Source organism: Cervus elaphus, chromosome 29 (assembly GCF_910594005.1).
Source record: "Cervus elaphus chromosome 29, mCerEla1.1, whole genome shotgun sequence".
Taxonomy (NCBI): Eukaryota; Metazoa; Chordata; class Mammalia; order Artiodactyla; family Cervidae; genus Cervus; species Cervus elaphus.
In genome coordinates, this window is record NC_057843.1 from 50587982 (window position 1) to 50604139 (window position 16158).

The 16158-nt window shown below is 40.8% G+C and overlaps 1 protein-coding gene across 5 annotated transcripts in view; it reads right to left on the bottom strand.

Annotated features, from left to right (window-relative positions):
* Window positions 1-16158, bottom strand: part of PRUNE2 (prune homolog 2 with BCH domain) — a 277828-nt gene that overhangs the window by 67213 nt on the left and 194457 nt on the right. For all 5 annotated transcript variants that reach the window (XM_043890691.1, XM_043890692.1, XM_043890690.1 and 2 more), the window contains exon 9: window positions 15118-15868. In XM_043890691.1, the coding sequence (XP_043746626.1) occupies window positions 15118-15868 (751 nt within the window). The remainder of the gene's footprint in view (window positions 1-15117; window positions 15869-16158) is intronic.

The window sequence follows — 16158 nt, forward strand, 5'->3', positions numbered from 1 at the left end:
CCAGATAACCTGTCTCTTTAAATTAAGAGAAAGATCAGGGGTCATGTTTTTTAATTAAAAGAAAGTTTAATCTAATGATTCCAGTTTTTACAATGTACGAATGTGATCAATCATGATTTTAAGAAAACTCTCAAATGAACATTTTGAAATGGACTCATTAAGTGATACCTTCTATTTTTCTCTCTAGGAGGGGGCCGGGGTGGGGGGACCATCTGGTGGGAAATGAGCCCAGAAACTCTGCTCAAATAGCAATTTACATAAGATCCACACAACATTAACAGCTCCTATGAAAGAAGGGGGGGCGGGGAGCAGTTTATAGAAATTATGTCCTCCACCCCTTAAGTCACCATGACCAGTATTCTGATCTCAGGCAGAATCATAGTTTTAGACCACTCGTTTTAGGTAGAAGTCTAATTTTTTGGTTTCCACATAGGAAATTCATAACCTATGTATTTCTTGTTTGAAATTAACCAGGGGATAACTTTTTTTAGTTTCTAACATAACTTAGCTTTTCAGTGAAATACTGATATTCTCTAAGTATCATTTTCTGTCTTGATTTTGAAAAAAAGCAATAGAGAACAACATAAGCCCATTTTTAAAGATGACCTATTTCTGCAGCTTAGAACTTGGGTAAGATTTAAAGGTTACAAGATCTATCAGAAAAAAAAGAGAAGTGTATGTTACTAGCTTCAATAACTATTAGTAAGAACATAAAAAATTAAAATTCCATCATATCAGGGCCACTCTGCTTGTCAAATAATCCAAATAAACACTTCAATACCTATTAGGTAAGAGTCCTAAACAGTTTCCAAACTGTCATTTCTTTTGATTTTCTATCTCCATTTTCATCACAGACACGAATAAAAAATCTTTATAGCTGTGCAGAGTCTATTTACCTCATTACCTGATTGTCAAGGGAGGGGTAGGAGATAGCGCGCAGGACCATAAGCCCTTCCAGCAAGAGCTGATATGGAATGAAACGCAGCTGCCAGCTGTCACTTGCAAGGGACTGGGCAGAGCTCTGCATCCTGTCACTCCCTCCCTTCTCGCCCCTCCAACTTCCCAGCTGAAATAACCGAGTCTTCGAGCATAACACTCTCCAATGCAATCCGACCTCCTTCAACGACCCTCTTAAAGCCGCACCAGGACCCACACCTACCTTCTGAGGACAGAGGAGGCTGCAGACTGAGAAGGATGCTCGGTTAAGGCTCCTCAGCATCCCCTGTCTGGAGCAGTTAACTGGGAATACAGAGTCGCCTCCATTTTCTGGTCACGTGATCATGGGCACATCTAAATACGGAGGATCACCCGCCTCCCAGATCTCCCAGTGAGCCCTCACCACCCGCTGCCTGCTTCTGCGAGGGGAAGGAGCTGGGGCTGTGATGAGTTTCATTTGGAAATGTAGACTACTCCTTCAGTCAGGGTGTGGAGTCAGAAAATGCCCCTCCCTTGATTTTTGTGTCTGCTCAGAAACGCTGTTGTCACTCCTGTTCCTAAATAAGACTGAATGTGAATGGGCTCAGAGCACAGACTGGAAGCAATACAGTTCCCCTGAAACCTCTCAAAAAAAAAAAAAATCCTTCGGCTACATAGCACATGCAGTAAGATAGTAGTGTCATTATTTTCATTTCACAGACAGTGGTCAAAATCATAATAAAAATGGACTATGGAAGCACAGTGAGATACATAAAGAAATCCAACTGGAGGTTCTAGAAAAAGTTAGGATGTGTGCCCAAGATCAATACAGCTTTGGCTATTGAGAAACAAAGGCACGTGACCAGTAAGCACTTAGACCCTGGAGTCAGAGGGCCTGAGTTTGAAATCTAATTTCCACTACTTATTGGCAAGTTTGGACCAATAGTTACTAAACTACTGACCAGTAGTTACTAAACTAAACTACAGACTGCTGACTCACAAATGGATAATAACAACACCGTTACTTTAGGTAGAGATTTTAGAGAGCCTGGGTTAAAAGAACTTATTAGCTACTATTATTAATTCTAAAAATGCCAACAGAAATATTTGCTGGAGTTATGTCAAATGAAATATGAATGAAAAGCTTACATAACAGAAAAGCGTACATTTATTAGTATCATCTTCAAAGGAAACACATATTGTCAGACAAATCAAAGCAAGACTCCTGATCACAATCAGACAACATATCAATGTGCAAAGTAACTACAGGCACCATCTTCAGAACTAGGTTGTTAGAAGTCCCATGTTACATCATCTTTTTGTTTCTTGGGGGAGATAGTGGGTAGTTGAGTTGGGGAGGGTGCTATGGTAGAATAGGGCAGTTTGGGGCCCTCTCCAATTGAGCTAACTCCAATAAAAGAGGAAAGTTAATTACTCAACAGAGGACCTGGCCATAGTAAATATTTAAGAAATTTTAGCTCCTAGTCTTAAAATGAAGGGCATTTCGTGTCTTTCCCATGGCTGCTGGGGGTGGTAAGAGGGCAGTAGGGGAGGGAGAAGAGGAAGAAGGGAATTTTTATACCTCTACTTAAACTAAAAGCCTACAAAAATTCTCCCAAGTGATGAGTAGTTATGAAAATAATTTCTCATATGCTTTCTATTGTTTAGTTATGGAGAATTGGAGGTGGGGACCCTAGAGGGTCTTGACTTTGCAGGGTTCAGCGAAAACCCAGTGCAGTTTCCAAAGTCAAGCCGAGCCAGAAGTCATCAGAGAAGAGATGGCTCCAGAAGCGGCTGTACCCTGGGTGTCCAGGGTGAAGCCTGAAAACGGGGTCTCTGTTTTGTGAAGTGCTGGCTCATTAGGGGGTCCCTCCTCAGGCGGAAAAACATAGAAAGAGGAGTTACAGGTTGTAGAACAGACACTGGAAGTGAACCTGTCCTCAATATCTAACAATGTACACTACCATATGTAAACAGATAGCAGTGGGAAGCTGCCATATAGCACACGGGGCTAGCTGGGTGCTCTGTGACAACCTGAGGGGTGGGATAGGGGAGTGGGAGGGAGTTTCAAGAGGGAGGGGATGGATGTATACATATAGCTGATTCACGCTGCTGTGCGGCAGAAACCAACACAACATTGTCAAGCAATTATTCTCCAATTTAAAAATAAATTTTAAAAAAGTCAACAGTTGACATGGAAAATGATTAAGTTATTGTTATCAGGTCCATCATAGATACCTTTAAAACATCAAGTAGCACTTCATTAAATGGGGAAGTATGGGACATCTGTTACCAACAACAGCGTTTCCTCTTGTCTGCAGGATGTTCGCTCAGGCTGTGTCAAGGCAAAATAGCCCTAGCTCAGTGACAGCTGGGCATCTGAGGACATATACTGTCTTGTTCATTTCACTGGAGCAGTTACAATTATTTTTTTAAAAAAAGAATTGCTGCTTAAATGTAATAAGTAGCTTCCTGATTATTATATAGATGAAAAGGACATGGTAGATGTCAATCCTGGGGATTTTTAGTTATTCTTTGAGAGCCTAACACTTTCAAATTATTATTTAATGAATTGAAGTTTGAAAAAGCAATAATATGAGAGGTCTTTGAAGATTATATATTGCCAAGTACTACTTGAGTTGATGATGTAACAGATGACAAAGTAAATAGACTAATTTTCCCCCTGGAGATTTAAACTGATATAGGCAATGGATAACAAAAGCAGAAACAAAAACAAAAAACTCAACAGGCACACCTATTTTTCTGCATGACGCTGACTGAGTGAAATGGGTAACAGGACTCTAAGCAAACAGAAAAGCTGTAAGAATCTTGGAAGAATTATAATGAAAAGAACGAGAACATCAAAAATAGGTAACCATGGTCTCAAATTTCAAAAGAAAGATGGATTTTTGCAACATTAGAAAAGATGCATATTCCTATGATGAACTGAATATGTCCTCCTAGAATTCATCAGTTGAAATCCTAAACCTTCCCCTGTACGATGGTTTTAGGAGGTGGAACCTTTGGAAAGGAATTAGGATTAGGTGAGGCCATGAGAGCAACACCCATGAATAGGAGCTCTCTCACTCTTTCTACTACATGAGGATTCAATGAGGAGTTGGAAGTATGAAACCTGGAAGAGGGCTCTCACCAGAACACAACTACACTGGCATTCTGACTTTGAATTTCCAGCCTCTAGGACTTTGAGAAAGAAATTTGCGTTGTTTATAAGCCACCCAATCAATGGTAATTTGTTATAGCAACCCGAACTACGTCACTGCCAAACTAAATTGAGCATGTCTCCTTTGGAAAGGGAAGCAGCAAACACTAGTAATTATCATCTTCATTAAAATAAATTATGTTGGACAAACCTGACTTTCTTTTCCAATCCTTCAATTGGGTGTATTTATGGGGCCCCTAAATATGTGGCAAGTGCTATTCTAAGCACCAGGGGTATAGTAATGAAAAAGCAAATCAAATGTGTGCTTCTCTGGAGGGTCCATTCTCATGTGCGGGGACAGACACAACAAAATCAGTTAGATAAACAGAAGGCCTTTCCAGATAAGGAACAGTGGTAGGAAGAAAACAGCAGGGTGGTGGGATAGAGCATGGTTCTCAGCCTGGGCACTGCGGGCCCTTGGGTGGGATAACCCTTTGTTGTGGGGGCTCTCCTGTCCACTGGAGGATGTCAGCAGCATGTGTGACCTCTACTCATTAGACGACAGTAGTACTGGCCCCAGTTGTGGCAACCAAAAATGTCTCCAGATATTGCTAGATGCCCCCTAGGTGCGAGGGGCAAAAGTGCCCCTGGCTGAGAACTAGAATGACTTGGTTGTATACAGTTATTGCTACTGTAGATGGAGCAGTTATCGGAGGTTTCTCTGGAGAACCACAAATGATGAGAATAAGCCAGCCATGTTAGGAGAGTTCTAGATTAAGAGAAGGGCTGGCACAAAGTCACCAAACTGGAGGAGTGTGATGTGAAGGACGGAGGGCTGATGGAGGGAGTGGTCTTGGTGATCAGAGATGTAAGCAGTAACTGGGAGACTTATTAATGCATGCATGTGGAATCTATAAAAAATGGCACAGATGAACCTAGTTCCAGAGCAGGAATAGACATACAGACATAGAGAATGAATGAATGAACATATGGATACAGGGGGGAAGTGGAGGGTGGGATGATTGGAAGGTTAGGCTTGACATAAATACACTACTATGTGTAAGAAAGATAGCTAGTAGAAACTTGCTATAAAGCACAGGGAACTCAGCTCAGGGCTCTGTGATGACCTAGGTGGATGGGATGGGGGTGGGTAGGTGAGAGGGAGGTCTGAGAGAGGGGATGTATGTATACAAATAGCTGATCCACTTTGTTGTACAGCAGAAATTATCATACTATTGTAAAGCAATTATATTCAAATTAAAAAAAAAAAACAGGATAAAGAAACTGTGTGATCCTCTGAAATACGGTAAGGTACACAGTTCTCAGCTGGCTGGGCTTAACCCAGGGTATGATTTGGAACACATAAAGGACCATATGCATCACATATTTTTCACTCAATCTAACATAAATTCTAATTGTCAGTTGATAACCATTTCAGATAGTTTAAGTGAGTGAATTAAAAATTTTACTCCCTGGAAGCTGAACAACCACATGTAAATCAATGAAGTTAAAACACACCCTCACATCATACATAAAAATAAACTCAAAGTGGCCTAAAGTCTTAAATATAAAACATAACACCATGAAACTCCTAGAAGAGAACATAAGCAAAACATTCTCTGACATAAATCATACCAATGTTTTCTTAGATCAGTCTCCCAAGGCATTAGAAATGAAAGCAAAATAAGCAAAAGGAACTTAACCTGTAAGCTTTTGCACAGCAATAGAAACCATGAACAAAATGAAAGACAAGCTATGGACTGAAAGAAAATATTTGCAAATGGTGTTTCCGACAAGGGCTTAATTTCCAAAATGTACAAATAGTTCATACAGCTCAAAAACAAAAAAAATAAACAAATCAATCTAAAAATGAACCAAAGACCTAAACAGGCCTTTCTCCAAAGAAAACATATAGATGGTCAATAGGCACATGAAAAGATGCTCATCACTGCTAATCACTAGAGAAATGCAAATCAGCACTACGATGAAGTACCACCTCACACCAGTCAGAATGGCCATCATTAAAAAGTCTTCAAATATCAAGCTCTAGAGAGGATGTAGGGGAACGGGAACCCTCCTACACTGTTGGTAGGAGTGTGAACTGGTATAGCCATCATGGAAAACAATGCTAAGGTTCCTCAAAAAAAAAAAACAAAACTAGGGTTGCCATATGATCCAGCAATCCTACTCCTGGGCATACATCTGGACAAAACTATAACTTGTAAAGATAACATGCACCTCTATGTTAATAACAGTACTATTCACAGTAGCCAAGACTCGGAAACAATCTAAGTGTCCATCGACGGATGGATAAAGATGTGATATGTATATATAATGGAGTACTACTCAGCCATGAAAAAACAAAGAAATAATGCCATTTACAGCAACACAGATGGACCTAGAGACTATCATATTAAGTGAAGTCAGAAAGAAAGAGACAAATATGATATGTTATCACGTATATGTGCAATTTAAAATATGACACAAACGACCTATGAAACAGAAACAGGCTCATGGATATCGAGAACTGACTGGATGTTGCCAAGGGGAAGAGAGGGTGTAGGAGGGATGGACTGGGAGTTTGGGATCAGCAGATGCAAACTCATATATAGAACGGATAAACAACAAGGTTCTACTGTAACACAAGGAACTGTATTCAATATCCCGTGATAAACCATAAAAGGAAATATAAAAAAGAATGTATATACATGTATAACTGAATCACTCTGCTATACAGTAGTTAACACTGTAAATCAACCCTTTAAATCAACTATATTTCAATAAAATAAATTTAAAACTTAAAAAAGAAAACACTCACAGCCATTACCTAGAACCAAACTCTCTTATGTCAACAATTTTAAAAAGCCAACAGTTTAGCCAACAGTTCAAATGAATTCTAATTTTAACTTCTAATTTCCTCCATTGGTATAGCCTGGATTTCTACAAAGGGTGACCTAATCCTAGAGGGACTTTTTGACAGCCTTTGTCTTAAAGGAACTCTCATAAGCACTTTGAAAACAAATCCTCCAATGCCCTGGAGGCATACCTAACTGATCCTGTACATTTATGTAACTCAGCCCACTTTTCAGAGCCTAAGCTTCCATCACTCTCCAATTAAGCCAGCTGTGCTGCCTCTTTGCTTCTTCAGGTCCACTTTCCAGTGTGTTCCACCTTGCTTTTCTCCCTGGGAGGCTCCCTCCCTTCACTCTCTAAATTCCACTTGGTTTTGACCCATGAGGGCCGCTGGAGGGAGATCAGAGGAGGAAGGAAGGAGGCTCCCTTCCTTCCAGAATGCCTCAGGCTAACCATGCCCTGCTCCTCGTAGGATGGCCCCTTCTACCCAAAGTTCTCATTCTGGGTCTGGGACTAACCGCTTCCCCTCACCCCTGAGGCCTAGGAATAAAAACAGCTGTTCTGTTACTATTCCTGGGTTACCCCACGATTCCTTGTGAGTTCCTCAAAAGTTGCCACTGTCTTTGTAAATACTCCCTTTATTAAATATTTCTTCAATTATCTTTATTCGAATGTGTCATCTCTTTCCTGCGGAGTCCCTCATACACTAGTACATCTTGCTTTCAAAAGACATGAATTTTTGTCTTCCTCAAAGCCATCAATTATCTTGGAGGTCTTTTTTTCTGACCTCAGGTTTGACCTTTTGCCCATTTCAGCTAGAGAAGTACCTTGGATCCTTGGATTTTTCCTCAAGTTAGAAGCCAGCACAGCACAAAAGGGCTCCTCTGTGGGTGTTTCTCCCACAAGACAGCTGGGTTGTGTAACCTCATCTTGGTGCTCGTGGCTTTCTCTCACTATAAAAGTCCTCACCACAAAATACCACATCTGGGACTTACCTGGTGGTCCAGTGGCTAAGACTCCTCGCCCCTAATGCCGGGAGCCCAAGTTCGATCCCTGGTCATGGAATTAGATCCTACATGCCGCTACTAAGAGTTATTAGCATGCCACAACTAAAAATCCTGCGTTCCGCAACTAAGATCCAGTGCAGCCAAATAAATAAAATATTAAAAATATATATACCTGTACAGATATACATATTTACACCAAGGGGTCTGATTCGCTCGCCTCCCTCTGGCCTCCAGCCACTGGAGTTGGCGCCATAGCTCACAGGTGAGAAGGAGCTCGCTGACACGGCAGTAGCCATGACTGATTTGCTGAGGCAGGAAATGAGCGCTCAAGTGTGAAAAGAGCCCAGTACTGGTCACGCGACTCTGAAAAGTCAGAGGTGAGTTCTGACTCAGTTAGTCTCAAAATCTCCCTCTGGGAACTTTGGCTCTTGAACCTTTCCACGGGACAACTGGAGAATAGGAATAAGTACATCAACCTACAGAAATACAAAAAACGTTACTCTCTGTCTCATTTGACAAGCACTGAGCTAGAAGGGAGAAGACGTAGGTTCAAGTCTCAGCTTTACCATTTTCTCGTTTCTGGATGACATTAAACAGCTCACTTACTGAATCAGTTTTTTTTGTCTATGAAATCGGGATAATAAAACTTGCCATGTCTATTGCAAATGGAAACTGGCTGGACCAAAGAAAATATATTTGTCTATCTGCCAGCACTTATTGGAAGTCTACTCTGGGAAGGGCTGGCCAGAAGTGCAGAGGTGGCCAGGGCAGGAGTGGAATGGAGGTTGGGGAGACACCAAAATAACTAAAAAAAAAAGAGAGCGAGACTAAGGCCTAAATGAAGTGCCAATTTAAAGGACATTTAATGACACTTAATTATTACCACCAGGTCACCAAATATGACACACCAGATGATAAAATATAATTACAAAAATAGATGAACAGAGTCAGTGCCAAGTTTGGTCTTCCAGGTTTGGTTCAGGGCAAAACCAGAAAACAGTGAATAAACAAGGGAACACTGTAGTTTACAGAGTATCAGTTTACCTTGGAGAAAGGGCAAATGTTTAGAACTGGGATAGAGCCCGTTCAAACAGCAAAACCTAGAGAGGAGGCAGTGTGCACTCAAAGAACCTGATTCTTCTGAAAGCCCAAACAGATCATTAACCAGCCTTGAGAGAAAGAGTGGACAGATTATTCCTTTTCCCGTTTTTCATTTTCAACATTTACATGGGTGTAAGACCCAGTGTACTAACTTCTCAACCAGAAGTCATAGACAGAAAAAGTTGATTTCAGAAGGTCTCATGAAAAAATGTAAAAAGATCTTCTAATGGTGTCACTTAAAAGGAGAAAGGCAAATTCTTTCCCATAGTCTTGTTAGGCAGGGATAAAAGGGCCCCAAATCACTAGTTTAAAAAGAAAAAAGAAAGCACAGAGATCACTGTAAGAAGCAGGTCATAGGGAATATGAAACATATTGTATTTAAAAGGTCTTTCTTATTTTAAAAAGTGAAAGTGAAAGTTGCTCAGTCATGTCCGACTCTTTGGACCCCATGGACTATAGAGACCATGGAATTCTCCAGGCCAGAATACTGGAGTGGGTTGCCTTTCCCTTCTCCAGGGGATCTTCCCAACCCAGGGATCAAACCAGGTCTCCCACATTGCAGACACATTCTTTATCAGCTGAGCCACAAGCGAAGAATACTGACGTGGGTGGCCTATCCCTTCTCCAGTGGCTCTTCCTGACCCAGGAATTGAACCGGGGTCTCCTGCATTGCAGGCAGATTCTTCACCAACTGAGCTATCAGAGAAGTCCTTTTCTTATTTTAGGGAATATCAAATAACTCACCTTGCAGGACTAGGAGACAATGGGATTGACAAACATACTACTATATATTAATATAAAATAGATAATAAGAACCTACTGTATAACAGAGGGATCTCTACTCAATACTCTGTTATATATGGGGAAAAGAATCTAAAGCATGGATACATGTATAATTGATTCACTTTGCTATACACCTGAAACTAACATTAACACTGTAAATCAACTATACCCCAAATTGAAAGATTCAGTTCAGTTCAGTTCAGCCGCTCAGTCGTGTCCAACTCTTTGCAACCCCATGAATTGCAGTTCCATAAATATAAGGATTAGGTTACTTCTAAACACTCTGTTTCAAAAGGACACGTGACAACATCTCCCCCTCTTTTCCATCCCTCTCCCCGCTTCCTCACCCACTGCCCTCTGTTGCATTAATCTACAAAAGATTCAGCAAGTATTACCAGCTTTCCTAGTCTTCTTGAAAATTATTTCCTTTTATCATCCCACACAACTATATCCTTGCCCCACACCTATAGAAAGCCAACATAGTTGTATAGCAATCATCCCATTTTTACATAATTCCGATGGTGAGTTTACAAATGTTCCATCCTCTCTTAGATCCATGCTCTTAGTATATAGTTCAGATTCCTGAATATAACCTCTGATAATGCTAGGTGGCAAGTTGGACAGGCTACGTGCCCAGCTGTTTGGTCAAACACCAGTCCAGATGTTGCTGTGAAGATTTTTTTTTAGATATGAAAGTCTGAAGTCAGCAGACTTTGAGTAAGGAGATTACCCTCTGGAATGGGGGTGGGCCTCATCTAATCAGTTGAAGGCCTTAAGAGCAAAGTCTGAAGTTTCCTGAAAAGACAGGAACTCTCTTCAGATCTGCCACAAAGAGATTCTGCCTAAGTTTGCAACCTGCTGCCCTGCAGAATTCTGACTCAAGACTGCAACAACTCTTGCCTGAGTTTCTAGCCTGTTAGCCTGACCTACAGAATTCAGACTTGTCAGCCTCTAAAACAGTATGAACCAATTCCAATTCCTTAAAACAATTTCCCCTCCCTCCCTCCCTTCTCCCTCTCTCATACATATATTTTGCTCCTATAGGTTCTATTTCTCTGGAGAACACTAATACCATTTACCCTTTCTTCACATGACACTCTTGCAACCACACCTTCCTTAAAGTAAACATATACACGGTTCTTTGCTTTAAGAAAAGCCTGTGTGCCTCAGATTACTCTGCAAACGTTCTCTGTGGCCACACAGGGAAGATCAGGCATATGCCTCACTCTCAGGGGAACTGGTATGCAATCCTGGGTGGGTCTACAGCTGGAAGATGACCAAGCTCTTGGCAAAAGCCCCTGGGAAGATGAATCCTAGGAACTAGAACACAATGGTGAAGATATCAAGGGAGACTTTTATTTCCCAGCACTCAACAATAAGTTTTGCTAACAAGAGACAGTAGGTGGGGTATGATGAGAAAATGTGTCTTTCCAATGCTCACTCAGATTCTGAAAACATTTTTTACTGCTCTCCAAACAGTGTGGGAGCTCAGAGAGGGTGTGGCTGGGTGATGTGAGGGCAAGAAGGCAGTTTGCAGTTGGTGTGTCATCTTACGTATACTATTAGCCTACTTTTATTTTTGAAGATTAGGTTTTAATATATTTTTTTTTAGTTAGTCTTGATTGGCCTATGAAACATCAGACATCTCCAGGTTTTTGGTGTGAAAAATATGGCTATCTTCTCATTGTTTCAGTGATCACCTTCCTGTCTCCAGATTTCCTTTGTGCTACTCTTCCCCAGTTAACTCAGGAGCCTCTCACCCACTTCTTCACCCTTCCAGACTATGACCTTCCTTTAATGCCTGTCTCAAATTGCACCTCTCAGGACCGCAACATGACTTCTGTAGGTCTTTGGCATTTTTGCTTCCATGGGCCCCTTCTCTTAGTAAAACAAAGCAAAACTCTAAAACTTTGCTTCACATCTGCATTATTATAAAGAAATATAATCCACACCAGAATATAAATCACATAGGAATACAATCACTTTTTCTTTTGACTTGAAAAGAAAATTAAAAACTTCTCATGGGCCTCTTAAAGTATCATAAAGTATCATGGGTCCTGGGCACCCTGCCTCCTGATGTGGCTGGATAATAAGCCATCCATGTTCCTCCTCCATAAAAGTATTCTACACAATTAACACACATATATATATGAAGTCTAAAACATAGTACTGATGAACCTGGAGATGCAGACACAGAGAAAGGACTTGTGGACCCAGAGGGGGCAGGAGAGGGTGGGGCCCATGGAGACAGTAGCACTGACTACATGCATAGACACATGCATACACACATGTGTAAATAGACACATGCATACACTGCCATGTGTCAATCAGCTAGCTAGTGGGAAGCAGCGGTTATAACACAGGGAACTCAGCTCTGTGCTCTGTGATGACTGAGACAGATGGGATGGGTTGGGGGTGCTGGGAGGGAGGCTCAAGCAGGAGGGGATATATGTACTCATATAGCTGATTCACGTTGTATCACAACACTGTAAATAAATTACCCTCCAATTAAAAAAAAAAGTGTCTACACAAATGCCTCTCTCTTAATTTACTAGCATGAACACATACTCCAGACATAAAGAGGCTCTTTCAAATCCTCGATTCTTCACTTTTTAACTATAAACCAGAGAAGTGATTCAAACTTCCTAAACATCAGTTTCCTCCCCTGTGTAATCCTTACCTCATGCAGTTCCCATGGTAACATGTGACTCTGCATATACAATGCTTAGAACCTGGTCCAGGGCAAATGTCCATAACTGATAGCTATTTATATTTAAACAGACATTGGCCATCAACTATCTTGATTTAAATATCACACTATTATCTACCTTTTCATTTATGTTGAACTCTTTTATTAAATAACTCCTAGAGGGATGGGACTAAGTTTCAGACCAGCAGTTCTCAAACTACTGTGCATCAGAATGCCCTGGAAGAGGTAATGAAACAGATGAGTGAAGTTCCTGATTCAGGAGGTATGGGGTAGAGCAAGTAATATACCTTTCTAGCAAGTACTAGATGATGCTGAGGCCTGCTGGTTTTAGGACCTCATTTAGAAAACCACTGTTTTAGATAATTCTGCATCCTTCCAAAATCTAGCACAGAGAAAAGCTTTCAAATACTTCAGAGTAAATTATTTCTGTAAAAGGGGAAACAAATGCCAGTGGGAAAATCTGTCCACTTCCCCAATTGTGAGAAAATTTTCATTCCTGCAGGGGTTGAGCAGAAAGAGATGAGCAAAGAAATCTCATTAAAAGGGGGAAGTGGCACCACTGAACACTATCATCTGCTGGATTTCAGTGGCATGTGCAAAATGCAGACAAGAAGCCAAACAATAGCTCAGCCAACTCAAGGCTGCCTGTGTTCTGAGCTCAATCTATAACGACGCCAGCAGGGCCGCTGGGATCCATCTGCTACTCTCTTTCTGATAACGGATCTTAGGTCTCTCTGGAAGGAAACAGCTTGACAGGAAGAAAGATTAGGCCAACTGAAAATGTCTGGATTTACGAAGCTGCACTTGAATAGGGCACAGCTTTTAACTCTTGATAGCACTTTGCTAACCTTCAATATTCCTCCGCTGTTCTTTCTGATTTCTCTGCTGCTTTCATGGAGAAATGTGAATGTCAAAGCTCTCTGGACACTTTCTATTTATACACAAACTAAAGTAGCAGGATTCAGTATTGAAGGAAGACTTGAGATCCTCCAGTTCAACCCACCAATTTTACGGATGAGGAAACTTAGGTCTAGGGTTAATTAAAACACGTAAGTGGCAGTGGTAGAGCCAGGTTGAAATCCAGCTGCCTTGACCCACAGTGGGCATAATGTATAAAGTCCTTTATGCTCCTAAAATGAGTAGGAGAAGGATACCTAAGTGTCCATCAGCAGAGGAATGGATTAAGAAGATGTGGTACACACGGACAATGGAATATTACTCAGCCATTAAAGAATAATGCCATTTGCAGCAACAGGGATGGGCCTAGAGATTATCATACGAAGTGAGGCAAGTCAGAAAAGACAAATATCATATAGTATCACTTATATGTGAAATCTAAAAATAAATTATATAAATAAACTTATTTACAAAATAGAAACCGACTCACAGACTTCAATAACAAATTTATGGTTACCAAAGGGGAAATGTTGTGGGGGAAGAAATTAGAAGTTTGGGATTAACATATACATGCTACTGTATATAAAAACAGATAATCAACAAGGACTACTGTATAGCACAGGAAACTCTACTCAGTACTCTGTAATGACCTATATGGGAAAAGAATCTGGAAAAGAATGGATATATGTGTATATATAAGTGAATCATTTTGCTATACAACTGAAACATAACACTGTGAGTCCACTGTACTTCAATATAAGCTAAAAATTAAACTTTAAAAAAAAGAGTAAGAAAAAGGTACTTTTTTCTCTACTACTTTAAGGAGGAAATAGGTAACCGAAGATACTTTTCACAACATGTCCTTTTGTCCCTGAAAGCAGGGCCTGGATATTTGAGGGCAAGAACGATGTCCACTGGCTACCCAGAAACTTGGCCAGAGCAGATTCTCAAAATCCAAACGGCAAATGAATGAATGAATTACTGGTTTGATGGTTATTTGCTAATTTTCAGTCAATTAAGGAATGTATGTTTCACATGAAGATTTTAGGCCTGCTATGGAGTCTCCTCATTACTTAAAAGTAAGTTAGATATTCACATAAAAACAGAATCACCTTTTCTGTATGATAGGCAGCGTGTCTGCTGGAAAACACAGGTTTTGGAGGTGGAAAACTTTGAATCTCAGTGTGCCCACTCTAGTTACTTAATTCTCGGCAAGTTAATAGAAACTTTCTGAGCCCCAACTCCCCAACCTCCACCAGTATGTATAAAAATTAAAACCTACCACTTGAGGGTTGTTCTAAGAATTAAGTAAGATAATGTGTGCAAACTGCCTTGCACTATGAATAAATGTGTATCTGTTCGCCTCCAGTACCAATTAACTATTTAAAAGTAAAACAGGTACTGAGTAGATGAAGGAAGTTAGTTTACTTAGGCAAGTTAGATGAAGTCAGAAAGGTAAGTGTAAGACTCTGGATGGAAACTAAAGGGCCTTTTTTGGCTGAAAATATACACAAATCCTCATCATCATTATGGTTATCTAGCAGCTGCTTTCACTGATGTTATGCTTTGCAATACATGTAAGCAAGGCTCCTATCATCTAGATATTCTTCATACTCCATAATCCCTCACTGATTCCCCAGTCTCTAACAAAATAGTTTCCAGGAAAAAAATAAATGTAGTTTTTTGCTTACCCGTTTGGTCTTGGTTTCCTTGTTCCGGGCTCAAGAAACTCTGTCTCCTCCTCCAGTTCCGTTTCAGGGATTATGTTTTGTGGTGAAAGCATTTCCCATTCATTGTCATGGGTGACAGGCTGCAACATAACTGCACCAGGGCCAGCTCTGCCTCGGCTCTTGCTCCTCCGTGATTGGCTGCCCAGATCAGAGGCTTCCCCTAGTGCTAAAGATTCTAGAGGCTTCATTTCTTCCAGAATCTGTATTTGGGGGCTCTGGCCCAAGCTGTGATCAGAGGCTGGCTCCACAGCCTCACCAGACCATCCAGGTCCTGAATCCATGGTCTCCGATGATGGATCACTAACCTCACTACGGCCCAAGACCATCCAACTCTGGTCTTGCCCAGGGCTTTTAAAAGATGATCTCTTACCATCTTTGGAAGACATTCTCTCTGTAGATAGATGATTTCTTTCATTTAAGGAAGCTGGTTGACATGTGTCCGGGGAGCTGGCTAACCGAGTTTCTGGCAGCCCTTTTTCCTCCGAATCTACGTGAAGCTCTTCTAATTCCGATGTGATTTCTCTAGATTCACAGGCCTCTGGCTCTGGCAGTGAATTTTCTTCATGGTTTACAAGTATGTAATCCATGTGCAATGCATGACGATCTTTCTTCTCAGTGTACTGTTCCTCCCCATGTTCTGATTTTACCTGCTCAGGCTCTTCGGTAGGAATTATTTTTTCTTCTTCCAACTCTAATATTCCCTCACTGGCACCTAGAAGTGAAAAATGAAGGTGAGAAGGAGAGAACAAGGTTTCATTAACACATTATGTGACTTGTGATCTTTGCAAATGATCTATCTAAAGAGAGAGAGTTTTAAAAATACTTTTATTTTGTAGAGCTGTTTAATTTGCATGCACTCTCAAGGATAGTTATTATATAAGCAGTAGGTATTACTGCAGTAAGTCAAGACTTGGTTAAGCATGCACTGGAAATGTAGTTAGTTCCTCTGTACCAACATTGGTAGGAAGAGTGCATTTAACAAATGCATTAATGGGAAGAAAG